The sequence below is a fragment of the Columba livia genome, chromosome 1 (assembly GCF_036013475.1).
Source record: "Columba livia isolate bColLiv1 breed racing homer chromosome 1, bColLiv1.pat.W.v2, whole genome shotgun sequence".
Lineage (NCBI taxonomy): Eukaryota > Metazoa > Chordata > Aves > Columbiformes > Columbidae > Columba > Columba livia.
This window is the reverse complement of record NC_088602.1, coordinates 201,710,438-201,732,918: the sequence shown is the minus strand read 5'-3', so window position 1 is coordinate 201,732,918 and position 22,481 is coordinate 201,710,438. Positions and strand designations below refer to the sequence as shown.

The 22,481-nt window shown below is 39.9% G+C and overlaps 1 protein-coding gene across 16 annotated transcripts in view; it reads left to right on the top strand.

Annotated features, from left to right (window-relative positions):
• The window catches only part of PCLO (piccolo presynaptic cytomatrix protein), a 434,071-nt gene that overhangs the window by 55,688 nt on the left and 355,902 nt on the right, over window positions 1-22,481 (top strand). For 10 of the 16 annotated variants that reach the window (XM_065049212.1, XM_065049210.1, XM_021300604.2 and 7 more), the window contains exon 1: window positions 20,443-20,938. In XM_065049212.1, coding sequence (XP_064905284.1) covers window positions 20,697-20,938 — 242 coding nt within the window. In that variant the 5' untranslated portion in view covers window positions 20,443-20,696. Of the gene's footprint in view, window positions 1-7,180; window positions 7,272-20,436; window positions 20,939-22,481 lie in introns of those variants that run through there. The other 6 variants (XM_065049218.1, XM_065049217.1, XM_065049211.1 and 3 more) reach the window with 4 other exon arrangements.

Genomic DNA, 22,481 nt, shown 5'->3' with positions numbered 1-22,481 from the left:
GAACACCTCTCCTTTTTTTTTTTTAACGTTTGTCATTATTTCTTTCATCATTATTCAGAAGTTGAACATAGTGTTCTCACAGATGACCATACAGCTCTAGAAATTGAATTTCTTTTCTTGTCATTTATAACTATAAGATAATTAACAGTACTGAGTTTGGGAACATTCTATTTTCACAGCTGGAGAAAGTAATAGATTTTCTCTAGAACTTGAGAGAAGAATCTCTGAATCATGTCTAGGAATATTCAGTATATTTTACCCCAATTTGGGGCAAACAAAACATTTGATTTCTTGCTTCTCATATCATAGTAGAAGTGGGAGAGCCATGTAAGAAATGGAGCCAAACCTGACTGAGATTAATCTACTGTATATTTTACAGAAGGGATAAGTGAATTTGACAGTCAGTGGCAAAAGAACTTGCCTGCAGAATTAGGAGAATCTTTATTTAACTGCATCTACAGGAAAACTTCAATTAAAGCTATTACAATAAACCATAAATATGTCCTTACTTTTGGGAAGAGAGAAGGGGACATTTCTTTAAGAGTTTGTTAACAAAGGGTTAAAATTTTTGGAGAAAGGAAAAGCATTTGTATTAACAGCACAAGCAGTTGTCTTGGTTTAATTTTGTTTATGCCTCTGGAAATGTCTAGCAAGCTTGCAGGCAATGGAAAGAACATGATTTATAATAGATATAAAAAGCAAAGTTCCATCTTCAAGCTTGAGGGGAGGAAATAGGATTGTGGCTGAGCATAAATGTACTTCACAATTTGTGCTTCATTTCTTATGGTGCAGCCCCATTGGCATCAATGTGTAATCTCTGGTGGAAGTTACCTGGTAACTGGTTCCTGCAAATTGTGCGATCTCCTTTAGAGTTGAGGCTATAAGGCTGTTGAACAGATCACTGTCTCTGAGGAAAAAAATAATAGGTTCTTCTGTACCAGAATTATTTGATGTTTTATCACTGTACAAATTAGAACTCCTTCCATAAACTGAATACACGGGGAAAGTCCACGGATGCTGGGATGTACACCAGGGCTCACAAGTCATGATTGTGTTCATATGGTGTAAGTCTTGATCCAGAACTAAAGAGAGACAGTGGGATCTTGCCACTGATCAATTATTTGAAATTGTAGACTTCTATCAAATTCAAAAGCCACCTGCTGGTGCGTCTCTTTTGGGAAGATGTCAATCCAATTATCTGTTAAGAGGTTCAGCTCTTGAGATATGAATGCGTTTAATCAGCCTTATTTTGCTACTACATACAGCATCTGTGTTTTCTATTTTTATAGTTAATTGGGAACCATTTGGTGATACAGGGTATGCAAGTAAGTGCATCATACAAATATGAAGCAATGTCAGCTGGCCTTTTTCTATTTTTTAAGTTCAAGTATTAAGACATACTATGGGAATAAAACTACAGGTAGATGTTTAAAAATTAATATTAATCTCTTTATAATTTGAAATAATTTACCAAAGTCATGTCCATGGACAGAATGGATGCTTGAGACAGAAAAATAATAAATTAGAAATGTATAAATTGTCTTTTTTTTTTCAAAGTTCTTCAAAATATAGGCTACTCATTGGTACACTATGCTCACGTTGATTACATACTTCCTACCCTTAGTAAGCAGAAAGAAGAATAAATAAATTTGAGGAAGCAATGGAAAAGATCCTGAATGCACATGAGTTAATGACAAAAAGAGACTAACTTCAGTAGGATAACATATTCATGCTTGGTGCTTTCTAGCTTCAATGAATGTTTGCAATTAAGTACTGCTGAACAAAGAATAAAATTGGAGCATTGGTATTTGGATGAAATGTATATAACACTTAAAAATATTAAAGTGGTTGAAGTGTGAAATTTTATTTCACATGTTCTGATCATCAAAATTCTGAAACATTTCAAACAGCTTCATCACTTTATATGTTGGCGAGGAGATACCACACTTTAAATGCTACAGCCACATTCTTAGCTGAGATATCTTTGGAACAGAGATTCAATGAACATCGGGAACTTTTTAAATTACTTTTAATTTTTTTTAAATAGGATATTTGAAACATCATAGGAAAAGTACATTGTTCAGGAGAGATACTCCTTAGTGGAAAGAAGTATTTATTTTCTTTTTAAGCATATAACTAAAACAAAAAATAACGTCTGTTACTCGAGGCCTAAAAATTCTATATATCTGTTTATGCAGTTTTCTGCAGAAGTAATACAACAGTGTTATCAGAGCCAATGCTAAAACATTAAAGATAACTCTAGGAGGTTGTTTCTGCCAAGTGACTCCCTGCTTGTTCTGAAAAAATCCCACTTCCTTACAAGACACAATAACATCACTCAAGCACACAATAATGGGAAAATGTCATATGAGGAAGCAAACAGGAGATGAAAATGAAGCTGGCTACCGAGATTTTCTTTAGTTGCAGTGCAAGAAGAGAGCAGAGTTTCTTGTGAAGGCGAATCAACAGTTATCTTGGATTGGAAAGGATGTTTTTACAATGTGGAGGAAGAAATGTAGCAGTCATCTCTAATCTTGTATTCTCTTTCCATCTGTCTCCAGACAGATTACTTCGCAAGAAGGTTAGGACAAACACTGAAGATAACGTGGAACAACATTTGCATACACAAAATTTCTGCTGCTGTTTCTACCAGTAACAGAAATTTTGTATTCAGATGCCAGCTACTTGAAAGATCTTCCTGTTTGCTTTCATCATAGATATTATTTCTGAAAGCCATTATAACTAATTATAAAATAAACAGTCTGTTAACCCCCTAGCCTCACAACCATGGACTGCTCACAGTAAGTGCTATGGGATGGCAACCTAGTTTTGAAGTAGAAAAGATTTTGCATATGTAGACATAAGCCCTGCTGTGCCAATAGACATCAGGTCCAGGAAGGATTTTATTCAGTAATATCTACTGTGCATCTCACAAGTTAATTGTAAGCAGTGTAAGATGTATTTGTATTAGTCCAGCAGGCTAAATTAATTGTGTGAACATGGAAACCTGTTTTTAATGCAAGTATTTCAGATGCAAATCTTACCTTGGCTGCTTATATTTTTGGCTTACATAGTAAATTTCTAGATAAACATTAATTGTCACATAATGAAGATGGAAACATATCCTTATGTGCTGTAAAAAGTAGTAAAGTACTGAAGTTTAGAAGTATGAATGTTAGTGCTACCATTTACCTAAACAAAGCATGATATAAATTAATTTAAAATAATTTCATTTTTGTTAGGATACAAGTGGTATACCACAACAAACATGTGAACACTGATGTGTTCCATTAAGGTTTTCATCCTGTAATTAACAAACAGGTATCAGCAGAGTATTGTGGTGGGTTGATCTGAGTTGTTGCCAGGCCTGGCCACTCTCTTCCCCCTTCTCAACAATATAAGGGAGAAAAAAATATCTTGTCTGTTCGGGCAAAGAGAAAGAGATCACTTACCGGTTAGCATCACAGTAAAAATGGACTCAATTAATTTAATTTATTGCCAGTTAAAATTGAGTTGGATGGTGAGAAATGAAGACAAAAATGGAAACACCAACCCTCACTATTTTTTCCAAAATTCTACTCCTTCATTCTGACTCTTCTATCTACTGTCACTTCAAGCGGTGCAGGACCATGGGGAATGGGGTGTTGTGGTGGTCAATACAGCTCCTTTCTGCTGCTCCTTCCTCCTCACACTTTACCCTGCTTCAACCGGAGTCCTCTCCAGAGGCTGCTGTCCTTCAGGAAAAACTCAGCGGTGTGAGAGCAGATATGACAGCACCAGCTGCAGTGCCTCTTAGGAGCCCTCTGTGATGTAGGTCCTTCTCATGGGCCATAGCTCCCTTGGGGAATATTCACCTGCTCCAGGGTTGGGTCCTCCATGGGTTGCAGTGTAGACATCTGCTTTGGCATGGTTTCAGTGATGTCAAATGATAGGATGAAGAGCAACGAACACAGATTGAAGCCAAGAAGGTTCCATCTGAATATGAGGAAAAACTTTTTATTTTGAGGGTGTCAGAGCCCTGGAACAGGCTGGCCGGAGAGGTTGTGGAGTCTCCTTCTCTGGACACATTCCTGTGCAATCTGCTCTGGTGAACCTGCTTTAGCAGGTGGATTGGACTATATGATCTCCAGAGGTCCCTTCCAACCTCAACCATCCTGTGATTCTGTGGTCTTCTCCATGGGTTCTGGTGCCCTGAGCATCTCCTTCACATCTTACTTCTCCGATCTTGATGCCCCTCTGCTGTTTCTCACTTTTTCTGTTCACTCCTCCTCTGCCTGTGTGGCATTTTCTGCCCATAGCTCAGCAGGTTTTCCCTGAGGTGCCACCATCCTGGCTGAGGGGTCAGCTGTGCCCTGCAGGGGGTTGGCTGGAGCTGACTGTAACCAGCCATGTCCAACCTGGGCAACCCCAGCCGCTCCTCACAGCCCCCGCAGCCCATGTCTGGGCATGGGCAGCCAATAAAAGCGTATATGACTTTAAAATGAAATTAAGCAATTCCTTTAAAAAAATATTTAAGGAAAATAAGGGTCAATAAGGTTCTGGGCAAGAAGCTGACCTTTTAGAACTAATGAAAATAGTCTGAAAGGTGTACAGTTTTGAAACAGCTATGAATGTCATTTACTAAAGTGTCACAACAAACTTGATAATAAGAGAATTCAGTATTTTCTGTTTAGACTTGCTCTCTGTTATGTTTTAATGGACACACATGAATTTCAAAGTTAAATTTCTTAGACTCAAGTTGTACAGAATGTATGGAAATTCTGACCAACTTTAGCTAACACAAAATCTTCAGGACTTTGAAGATACTGGATAAATTATATTTGCAAATTTAACATGATTTCTGAATGACATGTTTCTACTGCACATCTACAAAAGAAGCACATGGGAAGTGAAATTTTTAAACAAAAGTTCTGAGCTGAAGACAGAAACATATTTTTGCTGTTCTTGATTTCATAGAGGTTTTTGTTTGGTTGATTGGTTGGTTGGTTTTCCCCACTTGTTTTAGTGATCTGTTACAGGCACTGCAGTGAACATACAGACTTCAAGAAAATTGCTTTGACCCTGCAAAGTGTGACACCCTTGATACCTTACCAAAACAAATCTGAACATGTCAAGGTGGCAGCCATTTCCCTAGCACTGAACTGTAGTATTGATCCAGATCTGAGTCTGAGTAAAACCATAAAGACACTTCAACAAACTCAAGGGACAGGAAATCAGCAGATCCCGAAACACAATTGGAAGTTGCTAGTTTCAACGTAAACTTCAGAAACTGGCCAGCAGACTGTTGAGGGGAAAATATGACATCTAAAGTTTCAGCTTTCCAGTACAAAGTTGATAGCTTCAGTCAACAGAGACAACTAATCAATTATCAGGCTTGTATGATGATGAACTATCAGAAACTTTCTTCATACTATTAGTCAGCTGCTGAATTGTGTCAAAATGTGACATTGCTAATGAATGAAGCGTGAATGATTTGTTGCTTGCAGAGAGCAAGGACATCTCCCTTGCCCAATATACATAAGTTTAAGCATTATTTATTTTGTGTGTGGCTGTGGAATATATTGGAAGGTCACTATGAGAGTTAAAGCAGAACAAAAGTATCTTTACAATGGAGTAGTCTAATCTTCAACTATGTGATTATGTGATCAGGGAAAAATACTATAACTTTTTATAGGAATTTTCACAATATTTAGATGTTTTTTAATGTGTTAATGGATAACTTGCTTGTATGTGTGTGTAGTGCAAGTTTTTGTTTTCTACAGGTGTACATACATATGGATATATCTGAGCATAATATCAAGCAGGGTCAGAATTTAGAGGTATTTCAGCAACAGCATATCTGTCTCTAAAGGATTAGGTACTGGTCATGCATACAGTTTTGTGTCATGGTGGAAACAGAAGCCACTTCATTTTAATATCAGCTTGGGGAGTGGCATTCCAGCACTATCTGTTTTTCTGTCTATAGGAGCTTTTTAAGACCCATATAAAATGTGTAATCCCTACAATGGATTTGTATGAGGGCAGCTGGTAGAAATAAAAGAACAACTGTAACACTAAATTTTGTTCCACTTGAAAACAGGCATAAGAAATTCACAGACCAAACTATGCATGTGAAAACACATTAAAAAAACCCACTCAACTTCTAAAGTTACAGTAAAGAAAAACAACAACAACTGAACTCATAGGCATTCGCACAACCAGCTCAGTAATCTTAATCTATAATCCTCATGTGATGTAATCTGCTTTCATCTATCAGAAGCAATCATGCTAGATCAGCTCATTCCTTCTATGGTTTGGGTTTGTTCTTTTAAATTCTACTGAGAATTGAGAGGGGAAAAAACAAAGTGGGTAAAAAAAAAATGTTAAGACTGTGAATATTAAAAAAGCTTTCCCCCTTCAATGAATTTAAGAGTTTGCAGAAGATGGCAAATACTTTGGGGAAGCTATTTTGAAGAAAGCAAACATATTTTTCTATCTAGAGCCATTAAAACTTATATATATATATATATACATATATATATATGTATATATGACACTGATAAAACCAGTCCACAGATACATATTGCTAACTAAATGAGAAATCCCACCTCTCCTCCCAGCTCATTCCCTTAACTTCTCTGAGGAACGGTGGTTATTAGTTAGGAGATGGTTAGAGAAGAGCTCAAACAGGTGACTTAAGTGTGCACTGGCAGCTCTCCAGAGCTGGGTTTGTGTGTGTGTGTGTGTGTGTGTGTGTGTGTGAGCAGGGCACGGGCAAAAGGTCTTTGGATCAGGGCCAGCTATGGTCTAAATCCTTTTTGTTCACATGCTGCCTGTAACAGCATTAAGTATATTACTGATAGTTTCAAAATTAAAAAGGATTGTTTGAAACCTTACATAATAAACTAGTAAAGGACATAATCAAAGGTATACCACTCTGGTATATTCCTGCCCTGAAAATAATTATTTCCTTTGTAAAATATATCTTGAATTGGCTAAACCTTATATAAGGCTGTTATGTTATAAAACAGTATGTGGAATCAAATTATTCTCCTGCTACGTTCAGTTGGAATCACTGATTTTGCAATCTGTGTTCAGTATTAAGAGCTACAGAAAATACTCAGTTGCGCCAGGGAGGATATGAAGAGATTAGAGAGACCAATATATCACAGACTAACCTCTTTGCTCTGGACATTCACAGGGACAAAGACAATTCTCATTCTACTGCTACCTGGAACCACGAGATATGAAGACAAAAAAAATCACGATTACAAGGAAAGATGAAGTTTAAGGTAAGCAATTCTTCTATCAGTTGTATTTTTTTTTTCATGTTGAGCAGCTTTTCCATATTGAATTATGAACCTTTTATATTTTTTTTAAAGAAAAAGAATCTCAGGAGCTGAACAGTAACTAGTAGTAACGAACTCGCCTTTTGTTTTAAATTTCCTTAGTGAAATTCCTAATTTATAGTACTTTTGATTCAAATTTTATTTGAATTATGGTAAGAAAGTTACTTCTCACAAATAAGTAAAAAATCAGTGTATTATTAGGAGTGCATGAAAAATATCAAAAGTTTGTATGGGTACATAAATATCACGTTAGAAAACAGATAAGCAACATGCAGTTTTTAGCTTCATAGCAGCATATAATACATTGAAAGGCATTATAATCTTATATAATATAATCTCTCATTGTAATTAATTGTTTTATAAAATAGGTTAATAGTAGATAATAAGTTATAATTAAACACTGCTTGTATGGCTTTTTTTTTGCTGCTCTCAATGGGTGATATTATCAGCTACATTACTTTCCTAGTATTTTCAAAATGTATACTAAATTTTTAGGGTTATATTAAAATTTCTGTTTGTTCATTTCTGTTTGTTCTGTGAATTACCTTTTTGTGGCTGTGTTCTCTAACAGTGGGACCAGCAGTTCTGTGAGGGCATTTAGGGTATCATGAACAGTAGTTATACACAGTTAAAACGCAGCTTCACACTGTGGAGAGAGTGACATTTCTCAAAGGTGTTTATGAACAGCAACATAAGCGTCTTTCAAATTTTTACTTGATAAATAGGAAAGAGGAAGAAGGAATAATTACTAGGACAAACACGGATGGGAATAAAAACTGAAGAAAAATAACCGCTTTAACCCTACTACTGCAGTCTTAACTGTTGTGTAATATTCTCTAAGTGCACATAGAAGGGCACTATCCAATTAGTTATATTGCTAAATGTTACTGTTTTGCATTGCTGAAGTTTCATGTACTTAGGAAAAATGGTTTCAAAAATGCTGTCAAGTAGGGTATTTTGATCTTTTGGGAGGTATTGTGAGCCTCATTGATCAACATATTTACTACCTCTAGAAATTTCTGGGATCTTGAAAACATCTGCTGAAAAAGTATTTAATTTGTCCTTTATTGTATCAATTAAATAGTAAATTTATACGAAAAATTCAGTTTGGATCAAAAATTATTAAAGGCACCAAGCCTTAGACTATTTATATTTTATTTACAATAATTTTTCTTAAAAGCAAATATAAAATGAGAGTTCTTAAACAGAAATCAATAGAAGCTGAGTCACAAGAGCAGGAGTTTAAAATTGAACTGGCCTTTGAAACTGTTATTTTAATGTTATATACAAGCCTGTTGACCCTGTAAGGGAAATTTTATGCTTATGACTACAGTGTTTTGGCAAAGAATACTATTTTTTAGTTATTGCTTTTTTTCATGTACCAATCTCTCTCTCATTTTTTTTTTTTTCTCCTTCTTTATTTTCTGCTTAAGCTTCCTATGGTTTTCCTTGGTGCCTATATGAAAGTTGAGAATGAGAATAGAAAACTGCTCAATTGATGTCCTGGGCAGTTCAGGGCAAAAACACAACAAACAAAGCAAGGTGGTATTCCTCTTGTATTTGTGTGATCTGCATGGCAGCGGAGAAAACATTTCTATCTGCTAAATAATTCAGCACATCCAGAGCAAAGTGAGTCAGGAACTTCTGCTAAGGAGTTAGGCAGGGTCTTGGCTGGGAAGGGATTTGAAAAACTCTTAAAGAGAAAAATGTAGCTATTCTTTAAGGAAAAACTCAGTAAGGATAATGGAAAGCTAAGAAGAAAGAGAGACAGCTGTAAGTTCAAAATTGAGACTACTGGCAGTTGTTAAAGATTCGTCTCCTAAGAATTTTGATCTGCTGCATTGGAGTTGTTTCTGGAAGGAGATATCTTTAACAAATGTGGAATCTTGGCTGTGTTGTAGATTTCCTTTATTTTATTTTGTGAATTTTTATGTCTGGAGTGTATATTTAATAGCAAACATGGCTGTACTAGAATATGTCTATGAAATCTTGGTATGTAAATGAAACTGGAAGAGAGTTATGTCTTTGACACAGATGAAAACAATTACCTTTATAGGGCTGTTCTTCCATTGTGTTTTTGCTGAAGGCAAACTCAGAAAGTATCCTAGTGAAAGACCTAAAAAACATCTAGATCGTATTTTACAAAGATGAACCTTAGATTTCAAAGTCACTTTTCTAGGTCAAAATGTGAAGGAAAGGAGAGGACATAAGTTTATTTAGCATTGACGCTGTAGGTGCATATTTTCTCTAAATCTTTGCATATATCCATTATTTTTATGATAAAATGTTTTATCTTCTCTACAATCACAGGACAGTCAAAGACACTGTGGTAAGGAGCAAAGTTGAGAATTCAGTATGTCATACCCAACCTCTCCCACCAGAACCCAGGGGAAGTGCTCCATTACTCTTTGATTCTGTTCTTTCTGTGGCTTCTGAGTTATAGCTGGTTATTTTTACTTGTGTTTTTGTATTATTTTGTATAAATGTATTACGGGTGTTAAGGGAATTACACATAGATGGAACAATGACTTGACTCCAGGGCAGGGGAGGAGGAGGATGAGATGAAAGTGGGGAGAAGATCTGTGTGGGAGCGAATATTTTCTTGTTTTAGCTGAAATTGTATATTCATCTGTCTTCATATCCTCAGAATTTCTTTGTGTGAACTAGTCCAAAAGACTTTAGGAGCTTAAGAAACTTAACTAAATCTGCTACAATTCTTAAGCATCTCTATGCTATATGAGTGAATTCTGGTAAAGTGGAAATTATGTTTCAGGTGGTGAGAGCTGATCTGAGATGCTAAAATCAATGAATGCAACATAAAAAGTATTTAAACCCAAATGAGTGAGGTTTATTTTAAACTGGATTAGTTTATAGTAGTAATTTAAAACTCCTTCTGAGTTAGTTATGTTTTTTGCTAGATACTCTTCTTTATGTAACAGTCAGGCTGGTAAGAGAAATAAGCTGGATATTTTATTCATAGTGCTTTTGCTGCTGTTCTGCAGTCTTATCTCTGAAATGACTGTATTTTTTTGTTGTTGCTGCTGCTTTGGGAAACCTTGTAGCTGAGTTAGATCATAGGCTTGCTTGTGACTTTGGTGCTGTATGATGTGAAACATCAAGGTTTTTAGTGGTATTCCACTGAACTACTGAAACACAGTTGAGTCTCCAAACTTGGAGATATTCAAAAGCTGTCTGGACATGGTCCTGGGCAACTAGCTGTAGGTGGCCCTGCTTGAGCAGGGAAGCTGGATAAGATGGTCCAGAGGTCCCTTCCAACCCCAGCCACTCTGTCATTTTGTGGTTCTGCAAATGTTCCAACAAAACCATAAAAATATGTTTCTGCCACCTGGCCCATGACTGGCTTGTTCATTTTTCAGAAGTATTGTTTGAAAAATTTTACATAGTCCTTTTCCTCCATGCCTCAAGCTGTTACAAAGGCTTTCCTGTGAAGCTTAGAATGTGTTCTTGATCTTAACTGCAGGTGTTATTTGCACTGGATGTATCAGCCAGAGGCTTGTACTGTGACAGAAGAGAACACTTATAAGAAAGACTTATAAACTTTACTTTTCAAGAAGGCACTTAAATTCAGCTAAAGGGATGGAGACATCTAAATTGTAAGGAAGCTGGCTGGCTGGCTTCCCATTTAGTTAGCGGAAGCTTACACCATTCTGGTTAACTTTCTGAGGTATATACTGCTCACTTGAATCATGTGCCCACAAGGAGGCATGTAATGCCATTTAATATGCCTTACAGTAGGGCTGGCAGGTACGACTAAGAATTTATGAAATAAATTGTATATCTTATAAAATATCTGCTTTGACAGCTGAAGTTTAAGTAGCATATAACATGTTATGCAACTGAATCCCATCTGTCGTTCACCTGACTCCCTCTTCATGTTTATGGACTGGCTCTCCTCCATCTGCAATGGGAGTCTGAACACTCAGCTCACATGTAGAGTCCATCTGAAGGCACTTACATGTAGGTACCCTAATTTAGTTAAATCCAGCTGTAGTACCTAATTGCTTGGTGCAAAAATGCTGATAAGGATTCTGATATCTGAATGATTATTTACAGAGAGCAAAAACTGTTGAGAGAAATGGACTTCAGGGCACAAGGGAGATTTTTTCCCAGTCCACTAGAGCTAAAGCTGCTGTTGTTCCCTGTTTGAAGTCTACCCAGTAGCGAGGCCAAACATGTGTCATTAGAAAACACATACACTCAATTACTTCCTTAGTACAGACACAGCCAATATATGAACCCAAAGAGAAAGACAGTGCTCCTTTATGAACTAGAAGCTATTTCTAGTGTCAAGAATATAAAGCCTCTAAGTACATACTTGAAAAGAAGGATAAACTTTCTTAGTTCTGAATAGATACACGTTCTGGGATAAAGGCTGTTTATTTTGCATGAAATGAACAGTATCCAGAACCCATTCTAAGAAGGGCTTCATAGATCAAAGATTTTTTTTTTCTTTTTCTCCTTAATTCTACCATAGAGCCAGCTGATAGATCATGCCAGAAAATCTAGTTAATGTGTATTTAACATGGTCTACAATGTGTCACTCAATACACAGAAAGCGACAGGCAGTAACCACTGGAACTGTGTGTTCTGTGACCCTGTTTATCATTCTACATATCAGCTTGTGAAGAAGGACTCAGATGCTTCATTTGTATCTCTTATTCTTGGTAACGGTGGCCTCGGCCAATATTTAGTTAAATATTATACTTACAGTAAAGTAGATTTTATCTCAAGAATCCTATTTTAAGTAAGCTTTCTATACAGAGCTCTATGTAAATTAAGTGAACTACCTGTGATAGTCCTAATGAATCTTAACATACACTCCTCTCTCCTCCTCATGGGTTAACTAATTTAGAACAAAAAATAAATAATATTGTGTTTAAAGTGAAAGCCTGCGCTCTGTGGTACAGGTGGGACCTGGACATGTAATCTAAATATGAGCTTCACTAATGAGATTTTCCTCTGTTTAGACTATGCAGTTTTCAGTTTAAGTACCTACTGTATTCTGGGTATGAAGGAGATAACTGCTAGGGGAATGAAAATTTTCAACAGTCTTATCTTACCAATAACTATCCTAAGAGACAGATCCTGAGAATCTCAGTGTTACGCTTGTGGATACAAACCCAATTCAATAAACTGAACGGTTACTTTACTGTAATGTGATTTATCATAATTTGATTCTAGTCATGGTTCAAATCTTTCCCTAAATTCTTCCTAATTGACTGCTTTTGCTCTTGAATTATAGTCATCCCAGCTATGACTATTTCACCATAAAAGCAAATAAAAATTGAGCTCTTTGTGATGGTTTCTGTACTACTATTAGTGGTACTTAAATGTTGCAGGTGGATAAACTCGAATTAGAGAAAGCAGCTGGAGAATGACAGGAGAAAACTACATGCTGCTGTTTTTGCAGGTGGTTTAGGATACAGGCTTTTAGATTTAAGGCTTTTTTTGTCCCATTCTTCGCTTTACAATGCAAATCACTATTTGTGTATTACAAGCACTGATTGCAAGTAAACATTAGATTTTTAACACTGTGACTAATCTATACTGTGGGAGTCCATATTGTGAGCATATCAGCATTGCTGTGCTGCAGGCAGTTGGCAGACCTTCTTGTTTTGTTTAAGCAAGCAAATCTGGTTGTGAGATTGCTAGGATGACTTAGACAGGTGTCTGTGTGCTGGCTATTCGCTGAGATAAAGTGCATCTACTAATCGTGTTTTGGTTGGACTGATGATAATGAGGCTGACATATCTCCATTGGTGGTTCGAAAGTGATTTATTTAATAATAAATAGATAGTATAACATCAACACTATTGTATCAGAGCACGTGGTATCCCCAAAAAACAGACATTCAGGAAGTCTGGAATACTGAAAATATTGTTTTCCCCAGAGAGTTTTTGTGCTATATTCAATCTTTTATTTTTTTTCCCGCTTAAGTAGGTGTTTTTTGTAATATCTTTGGAACAGGGTAATTCACTATTCCTATGGTTTCTCAACCTACTTGTACAAACTGATAGAATAGAAAATTCTGTGTAGAGAGAGAAAAGTAATACATATTTGAATAGAACAAGATGTTTCACAAGGTACCATGTTATTGTCCTTTATTGACAGTTTTGGCGACTAGTAAGTCAAGTGAGACTGGAGATTCATTGCGATCTTGAAGAACATTTGATGTGCACCCCTTATCCAAATTTTGGTTAGTATGTAGAGGAGTAGTTTTGATACAGGATTAGTACTTGTGAGAGGAGAAGCCTTACTCTCCTATTTTCTTGTTTTAGAGCATGTAGCCATTTAGTGCAGAGTGTGTATGCACTTTTTTCCACTCCTTAATAGGCATTTCATATAACGTGCACCAGTGAAATGCCTAGTACACTAGTGCACGAGTGGTACATACAGGTGCCCATATAAATGTGTAGTTTAAAGCATTGTGTGCTTTTCGCTTATGCACTTATATAGACATAACTTATGTCATACTTTATATTCTTACTTCCTATGTGTTGCACAATAGTTTTCCAGAAGAGATATTCATACTCTTTTATTTCATCTTCTAAAAACTTAGTAAGGTTTTTTGTATTGGGCAAATTCCATTTATTCTATTGATCCAATGTGATTTTGGTGTGTCCCTCCTGTTTAATCTCTGGTGCAGTGTGATCACTTGCATTCTGAGATAGTGAATAGGCGATGGAAGCAAACACAGTTGTGCAACAGACTGCACCATGGTATTTTGTAATTTCCCTTTATTTTTTATAAATTTAAATATATTTATCAAATGCATTGTTTTAACTGTCTGAAAACAGCAATGATTAAGAAGCATTGCTCATTCTGTATAGCAGATGGACCAAACTGTTGGATGTATCATAGCCATGTCTGTCAAATTCAAAGTACCCTACGCAGTCTCAGAAATGGAGTAGGTAATGTGATGGGGCACTGTAACATTTTGCAAGGTATTTGTAAAAATTAGAATACAAAATAATTAATTTGTAAAGTGTTATAGATAGTTATAAGTAAATATTCTAGTTTCTCTTTAATGTTACTTTACTTTGTGGTACTGATCGGTACAGCTTCTGTTAATCGTTAATGATTAACTCACCTTTTTCCTCCTTCACTTTTATCTGGGCATAATGCCAGACATATTATTAAGATAGAAGAGTTTTTCTTTGTCTCCCATTTTGCCAGCTCATGCCAAGGTGTGACCTCTCATTCTTTTCTTCTGATGATTTTAGTATTACTTCTCAAAATTCTATGCACTAAAAACATTTTTCTCCCCTTTAAAACGTAAAGAGTACATCTATACTAAGCAGCCTACTGATGAGAAGATTGGACGTCTTCCGTGTTGTTAATCAGTAAATTAACTTTGAGCACTTATTTTAGTGCTGAAGATACACACTTAACTGAGATTCACTTGCCCTAGATCAGATTCAGCACTGGCAAAAGATGAACCAGCGTCCTTGTGCTGCTTCTGCCTACTCAGCTCTAACTTGGATGGGCTCTTTTGGCAACCTGATGCATCTAGTTTGCATACCAAACCGGTCAGGCCCAAATTAATCTACTGCATTACTGATACAGTGCAGTCCCTAGTGTCAATGAAGATACATCACTTAAAATATACTATGCTTTTGCTTTTCAAGGATAATAATACTGTGTATGGACTTAGTGTTGTGAAATCTATAAATGTTTGTGGATTGTGCTGATCTATTTTGGATTTAAACAGATGTAATGAAAATTAAAAAAAAAACTGTGAGTGAGCCCTCAAGGGGTAGTTGGCTTTGCCTCTGTTCATGATTTTCCTTTGTATATTACCTAGTATCTAAGAGAAGGCAACCTGCTTCTATATCTCTGCCTCTAAATTAATGTGCAAAGCTCTAATTTGCATGCATTTTGAAGAGATTGGTTTATCTCTGAAGGGTCTTAATAATATTTTTAAGTGCTAGTGATTAAGAAAATACATTTTGTTTTTGTTTTTTTTTTTTTTGACACGGGTATTTACCCTGACACCACCAAGCTGTTCCTTCCAAGTCAGATATTATGACTTTTGACAAAGAGGCTGATTCATTTGATAACTCTACTTTCCTTGCTGCAGCAGAATGTTACGCCTCATTAGTTTCTGAGTTTCATCGGCAACAGCAAAATGAGAGACCTGGTGTCACTTTTGGACAGACTGAAGTATATCAGGAAAAAGGTGTGGAAATGATGGGATGTAGGGAAAACAGGCCTGCAGTGGGAATTCTGGAACAGATAATGATTGATTTCATTCTGTTCTAGAACCAAAGGTAAATGTCATGGAACTGTGAAAAGAGCCAGTTTGCACAAAAATACGTAAGATATTTGAAACTATAATCATTTTAAGGTGACATCCTTGGCTCCAGTGAAGCCAATAGTGTACTTCCCACAGAAGGTCATATCTCATCCTGCATCTCCACCTGAGCTCAGCTTACTTCCCTAGGCATATGTCTCTTTCCCCCTATCTTCTACCTCAGGACATGTTAACAGTGAAACAGGAACACTGTATACTGTTTTGATCTGTAAGCACTAGTAAAACTGCTATTTCCCCAGTTTTAATTGGTTTATCGAGTGAATGCAATATGTTTTGATCTCACTTATTTTGTCTGCATCTATATCTGACATAAGACATCTGTTTTTAAAAATAAGATGACTTCTAGGTCTGAGTCAAAGGCTTATTACTTATTGTTACTTATTATAAGATTATTGCTTATGTTACTTATTTTGGCTTTGAATAAAGAAATATAGGGGTTTGTTTAGAAAAATTGCATTTGGGAACTTAATAAGCTTCCAGAATACTCAGTTAAAGGACAGGAACACCCCCCACCACAGAATATTTAAGTATATGTGTATATTTAAGTGCATATGAATGCATACATTAGTATGTATCAGAAAACTAAATGCTTTCACTGATTAAATTCCCTTTTCCTCATCTTCACAGAATCACAGAATGTTAGGGATTGGAATGGACCTCAAAAGATCATCTAGTCCAATGCCCCTGCTGGAGCAGGACACCTACATGAGGTCACACTGGAAGGCATCCAGGCAGGTTTTGAATGTCTCCAGTGAAGGAGACTCCACAACCTCCCTGGACAGCCTGTTCCAGAGTTCTGTCACCCTCACTGAGAAGAAGTTTCTTCTCATATTTAAGTGGAACCTACTGTGTTCCAGTTTGTACCCACCGTTCCTTGTCTTACCATTGGTTGTCATCGAGAAGAGCCTGGCTCCATCCTCGTGACACTCACCCTTTACATATTTATAAACATTAATGAGGTCACTCCTCAGTCTCCTCCAAGCTAAAGAGCCCCAGCTCCCTCAGCCTTTCCTCACATGGGAGATGCTCCACTCCCTTAATCATCTTTGTGGCTCTGCGCTGGACTCTCTCAAACAGTTCCTTGTCCTTCTTGAACTTAGGGGCCCAAACCTGGACACACAATATTCCAGATGTGGTCTCACCAGGGCAGAGCAGAAGAGGAGGAGAACCTCTCCACCTACTAACCACACCCTTTCTAATACACCCCAGGATGCCATTGGCCTTCCTGGCCACAAGGGCACAGTGTTGGCTCATGGTCATCCTGCTGTCCACCATGACCCCCAGGTCCCTTTCCCTTACACTACTAACAGCTTTTTCCCCAACTTATACTGGAACCTGGGGTTGTTCCTGTCCAGATGCAATACTTTACACTTGCCCTTGTTATATTTAATTAAATTTTTACCCGCCCAACTCTCCAGACTGTCCAGGTCCCGCTGGATGGCAGCACAGCCTTCTGGCATGTCAGCCACTCCACCCAGTTTGGTGTCATCAGCAAACTTGCTGATAGTGCACTCTATTCCCTCATCTAAGTCGTTGATTAATATAATGAATAGTACTGGTTCCAGTAGTGACCCTTGAGGGACTACACTAGATACAGGCCTCCAACTAGACTCTGCCCCATTGACCACAACTCTCTGGCTTCTTTCCTTCAGCCAGTTTGCAGTCCACATCACTACCCGATCATCCAGACCACACTTCCTCAGTTTAACAGTGAGGATGCTGTGGGAGACTGTGTCAAATGCCTTACTGAAGTCAAGGTAGACCACACCCACTGCTTTGCCATCATCTATCCACCTGGTTATGTACTCATAAAAGGTGATGAAGTTGGTCAAGCATGACTTCCCCTTGGTGAAGCCATGTTGACTGCCCCTAATGACCTCTTATCTTTGATATGCCCTGAGATGGCACCAAGGATAAGTTGGTCCATCACCTTTCCAGGGATGGAGGTGAGGCTGACCAGTCTATAGTTACCCGGGTCCTCCTTCTTGCCCTTTTTGAAGACTGGAGTGACATTTGCTTTCCTCCAGTCCTCAGTTACCTCTCCCATTTCCCATGACTTAGCAAAGATGATGGAGAGTGGTCTAGCAATGACTTCAGCCAGCTTCCTCAGCATCCGTGGGTGCATTCCATCTGGACACATGGATTAATGGATGTCCAGATTGTTTAATTGGTCTCTAACCCAGTCCTCATCAACCGAGGCAAACTCCTCCATTGTTCTGACTTCCTCTGGGGCCTCAGATGTACGGGGCTTCTCAGGACAGCCTCCGTCAGTGTACACAGAGACAAAGAAGGCATTCAGTAACTCTGCCTTCTCTGTATCTTCTGTCACCAGGGCACCTGCCCCATTCAACGTTGCCTGTAGTGTTAGTTTTGTCTGCCATGTATTTGAAGAAGCTCTTTCTGTTGTCTTTGACCCCTCTCGCAAGATTTAATTCTAAGGAGGCCTTAGCTTTCCTAGTTGCCTCCCTACATCCTCTGACAACAGCCTTATAATCTTCCCAAGTGGCCAGCCCCTCCTTCATAGTGCATTTGCCTTCTTCCAGACAGTAGCCCTTTGCAAATCTATCAATACCCAAGTATATGATGTTCATTTGTGTTACATGAATAGAGATGTGTAGTTACTTCCCTCTAAAACCCTTAAGTGAGATTTGTACCTTTAGTTCATATGCCAATTGAATTCATCTTTGTTCAGGTGTGACTGTGCTGTGTGCCACCTCTTCCATAGGCTCCTTGGGTGTCTTTACCCAGAAAACTGTGTGAATAAGCATCCACTTACACTTCATGTCATGCTACTCCATTTACAGAATTTTCCCTCTGTGCTTTATTGTGTTCTCTGCCGAGCTATTCTTTTGATGTGCAACTTAAAGCAACTTGAGAAAAGAGTAGGAAGCCCCCAACTGCTACTAGTGTCATCATTTAGAGTGAACCAGGACTGGAAAAAATGGTCTCTGATTGTTACAATACTATAAATATTTAGACAGCATCCTTATGTAGGTCATTTTGGGGTCTGATCTGCATACAGCTGTGTCTGGAGAAAAATAGTACTAATGTTAATGAAGGAGATAAGCAAGAGCACCAAATGGTGTCACATCTCTGTTGCTAAAACAACTGATATTTGTGAAGAACTAGCTGTTTAACAGACACATTGCAATATTCAAAACACAATCATAATTTAGTAAGATCTCTAGGAAGGATTTGGAAAATATGTGGCCTCCGATCAATGAGGCGGAAAAGCTAGTGGCAAAAGACACAGAAAGGCTGAGATACTTAGTGGCTCTTCAATGTGGCTTTTATGGGCAAGATTTGTCATCTAGTGTCCCAGGTCCCTGAGCCAAGCACCAAAGTATGTGGGAATGAAGCATTATCTGTAGCAGAGTAAGACAGACTTAGAGAGCACTTAAACTGGTTGAATATGCAGAAGGAACTGGATGGGGTGGACCAAAGGGAGCTGGCTCATGCTATTGCAAAGCCACTCTGTCATCTTCAAAAGGTCACTGGGAAAGTTCCCTCATGGCCAGAAAAAGGCAAGCACTGCATCTGTCTTCAGGAAAGGTGATCCACAAGACAACCACAGAGCAAATCCTCCTGGAAGCCATGTCCAAGCAGATGATGGACAGAAAGGTTGTTGGAAACAGACAGCCTGTGTTTACCCCAGGAAAATCACACTCTGTCAGCTTTTCAGCACAATCTATTATAATATTGTTATAGCCAAATTAGTGAGACCTGTACAGTAGGTGAAAAATAGACTGAACTGTCAGGCTCAAACAGTTGTGGTTAGTTGTTTGAAGTCAAACTGGTGGCACATTAGTGGTTGTACCTTACTGGCTAATAAGATTTAATGTCTCTGTTTAATGATGTGGGCAAAGGCATGGAACACACTCTCAGCAACTTTGTGAATGATGCCAGTTCAGAGAATGGTAGACACCCTGAAAGGCAGGGCTGCTGCTTACAGGGCCCATGGCAGCAGAAGGGTGGGCTTGTAGGAACCTCGTGAACGTGAAGAAAGTCAAGTGCAGAGTCCCGTGCCTGGGAAAGAACAACTCCATGGACCAGGACAGACTGTCCCCAAAGCAGCTTTGCAGAAAAAGTCCCAGTGGATGAGAAGATGGACACATTTCAGCAGTATGCCTTCATGATGAAGAATGCCAACAGCAGATCAGGCTATGCTACCTCAAGTGGAGCCAGCAAGTCAAAGAAGGTGATTCTTCCCAATACATTCAGCAGTTGTGAGACTGCATTAGGGGACCTGTGTCCAGTTTGGGTTTCCACTCTTGGAAAGATGTTGACATGCTGAAGCCAGTCATCATGAGGGTAGTCAAATACTGGGGTAGGGGCCCAGAGAGGTTGTGAAATCTCCATCCATGGAGATGTTCAAAACTCACCAGCACATGGCCCTGAGCAACCTGACCCCATTGGCTCTGCTCTGAGGGCTCACTTGGAAGGGTGTCCTCCAGCTGTGCCTTTCAGCCTTCCTTACTTTGTGCTTTGGGTGGGCTCGGCTCTCTCAAGCTTTGGCTGCTTATGAGTACATGCTTATTTGCAGCTGGAAGGAGAACGTGAGGCAGCACTCCCGTGAGTGGGTGGCAGGGATCCGACAGGAGGGCTGGCCGAGAGGCCGCCACGGCCGCGGCCCGTCCGCCCTCTCAAGATGCGCCGGCAGCGGATGCGTGGGGCGGTTCGGGCGGCACTTGCCGGAGGCGGTGGGGGGGCTGCGCGGTGCCTTTAAAGGGCGGGGTGCGGGGGGTGGTGTGTGCGGGCGGAGCCGTCAGCTCCCCCGGAGCATGCGCTGCGCGGGGCGGCGGGGGGCCGGTAGCACCGCATTTCCCCGGCAGCCGCGGCGGCAGCAGGGGCCAGCGAGTCCGGCCCCGATCCCGACGCTGCTGCCGCCGCGCGGGGCCGTGTTGACGGCCTCAGAGCCCTGAGTGTCTGCCGCTCCGCCCGCTGGGGAGCGGGGCTGCGCGCCGGCGAGCCGTCCTCCCGCCTGGTCTGAGCTCGAAGGGAGAGGAGGCAAGCGGGGAACTGCGGCGGCGGCCATGGGCAACGAGGCGAGCCTGGAAGGAGGCGAAGGGCTGGGCGCCTTCCCCGAAGGGGCGGCGGCAGCCGGGGATGGCAGCGGCTCCGCGGCCCCCTTGCAGCACCTGGTCCCGGCCGGGGTGGAGGCGGACCTGAGCCAGCTGAGCGAGGAGGAAAGGAGGCAGATCGCCGCTGTCATGTCAAGGGCGCAGGGGCTGCCCAGAGGGAACCTCGCCGGCGCGGAGCCGCCTCCCATGCAAAGGCACGCACGGAAAATCTCCCTTCTCCCACTCCTCCCTTCCCCCCTTCTCCATCTCCTCGCGGTGGGGCGGGGGGCGAGTCGCAGTACCATCCGGGCTCGCTGCATCGGAAGCCAGCGTTGCATTTTGTTGGCTGGGGGAGGGAAGGGGGCGGCTGCACGGGTGCGGACACTGGGATGGAGCCTGCACTCTCCAGCTGTTCCCGCTCCGGTGGTTTCTAATAAAAACGAGGGTCCTCGGTTCCAGAGGGCTGCGCCCTATTCCTTTCCTTCCATCCTCACCGATTCGGAGCACGGGTAGTTTCAGTGTCTAGGGAGAGGAGAGATTTGCAGGCAACGTTTCGATTTTCTCTGTGTGTGCTTTACAGGGCTTGAGTGCCCCACAGCTCAGATAGTAGCCAGGGAAGCTCTGCTCAGGGCTGATGGGCTCTGTGAGCTTCTCCTCTGGAGGGATTCTTGTTGAATCTTTTATAGCTTTGGGGCATAATGTATTTGCTAGCCATTACTCTGCCAATTCTTAACCTCTACAACTATCATTTGGCTTCATTAAATAGTCATGGATTGAGGAGGTCTGTTTCAGTCTTTTTTTTTGCTTTTATTTTTCTTTTCGATTTTTTTTTTCCTTTTTTGTTGAAAGGGGAAAGAGAAGCTATATAATAAATTAAATTGTTTGTCACGAGATTCAGTATTCCGGATAGCGATGGCTTTACCTCCTTGTGCATCTGCCAAGGCTTGGGTTGATTTCCTTCTCCTTTCTTTCCCTGTCCCTTCGTAAATTCAGTGCTCGACGTGCAACAAGCTCCGTTCCCCGCCCCGCGGCTGGTTCGCTCCGCGCTGCCCCTGTCCGTGGTGCTGAACTCGCCTGTTCCTCGGCCTCGGGTCCAGGGCTCGCCGGTGCTCTCCCGCCGCGGGGCTGGGTGTGTTGTCTCGCAGGAGGATGCTGAAAGGAGCATCCTCGAGTGACTGTTCAACACGGTTCTTGTGTATTGGCCTCACCCTAGATAAATACATTATGAGTTTATATAATAACAGGTTTATAGAAATGAATTCTAAAAGAGAAGCAAGGAGGGTGAGATCAAATTAATCCTTAGGCAAACTACTGAAATAATTGGCATTACACCTGAGATGATGGTCTCCATCTTTTAAAAAACTGAAAATCAAATCTTCCTGTTTTATGTCTTGCATAATTATTAAAGATGTATTAACACTGTAAAATATAACTTTCCATTCAGTTCAGGGCTCTGCCAAGCTTGTGTAGATGTTAGTGGAAAGAAAAAATTAAATTGGTTAGTTCTGTGAAACCAAGCTCAAAATCTCCTTTATTGTAATAGTCTCTGAGCAAAGACACAAAGACTTAAAGTTTGTTTCATGCTAATGTTCCAGTAGAAAGTAGGATAAATGTCCTTGGAAGATTTTAGAATAGACTAAACTCATTGCAATGTGAATGTTTCTGCATTTTTAAATGACTCCTTTCCTACAAACATTTATGATGTCAGAAACTACTTTGATCTTGTTAGCTTACCTTATTTTCACTCTCCATTTAAAG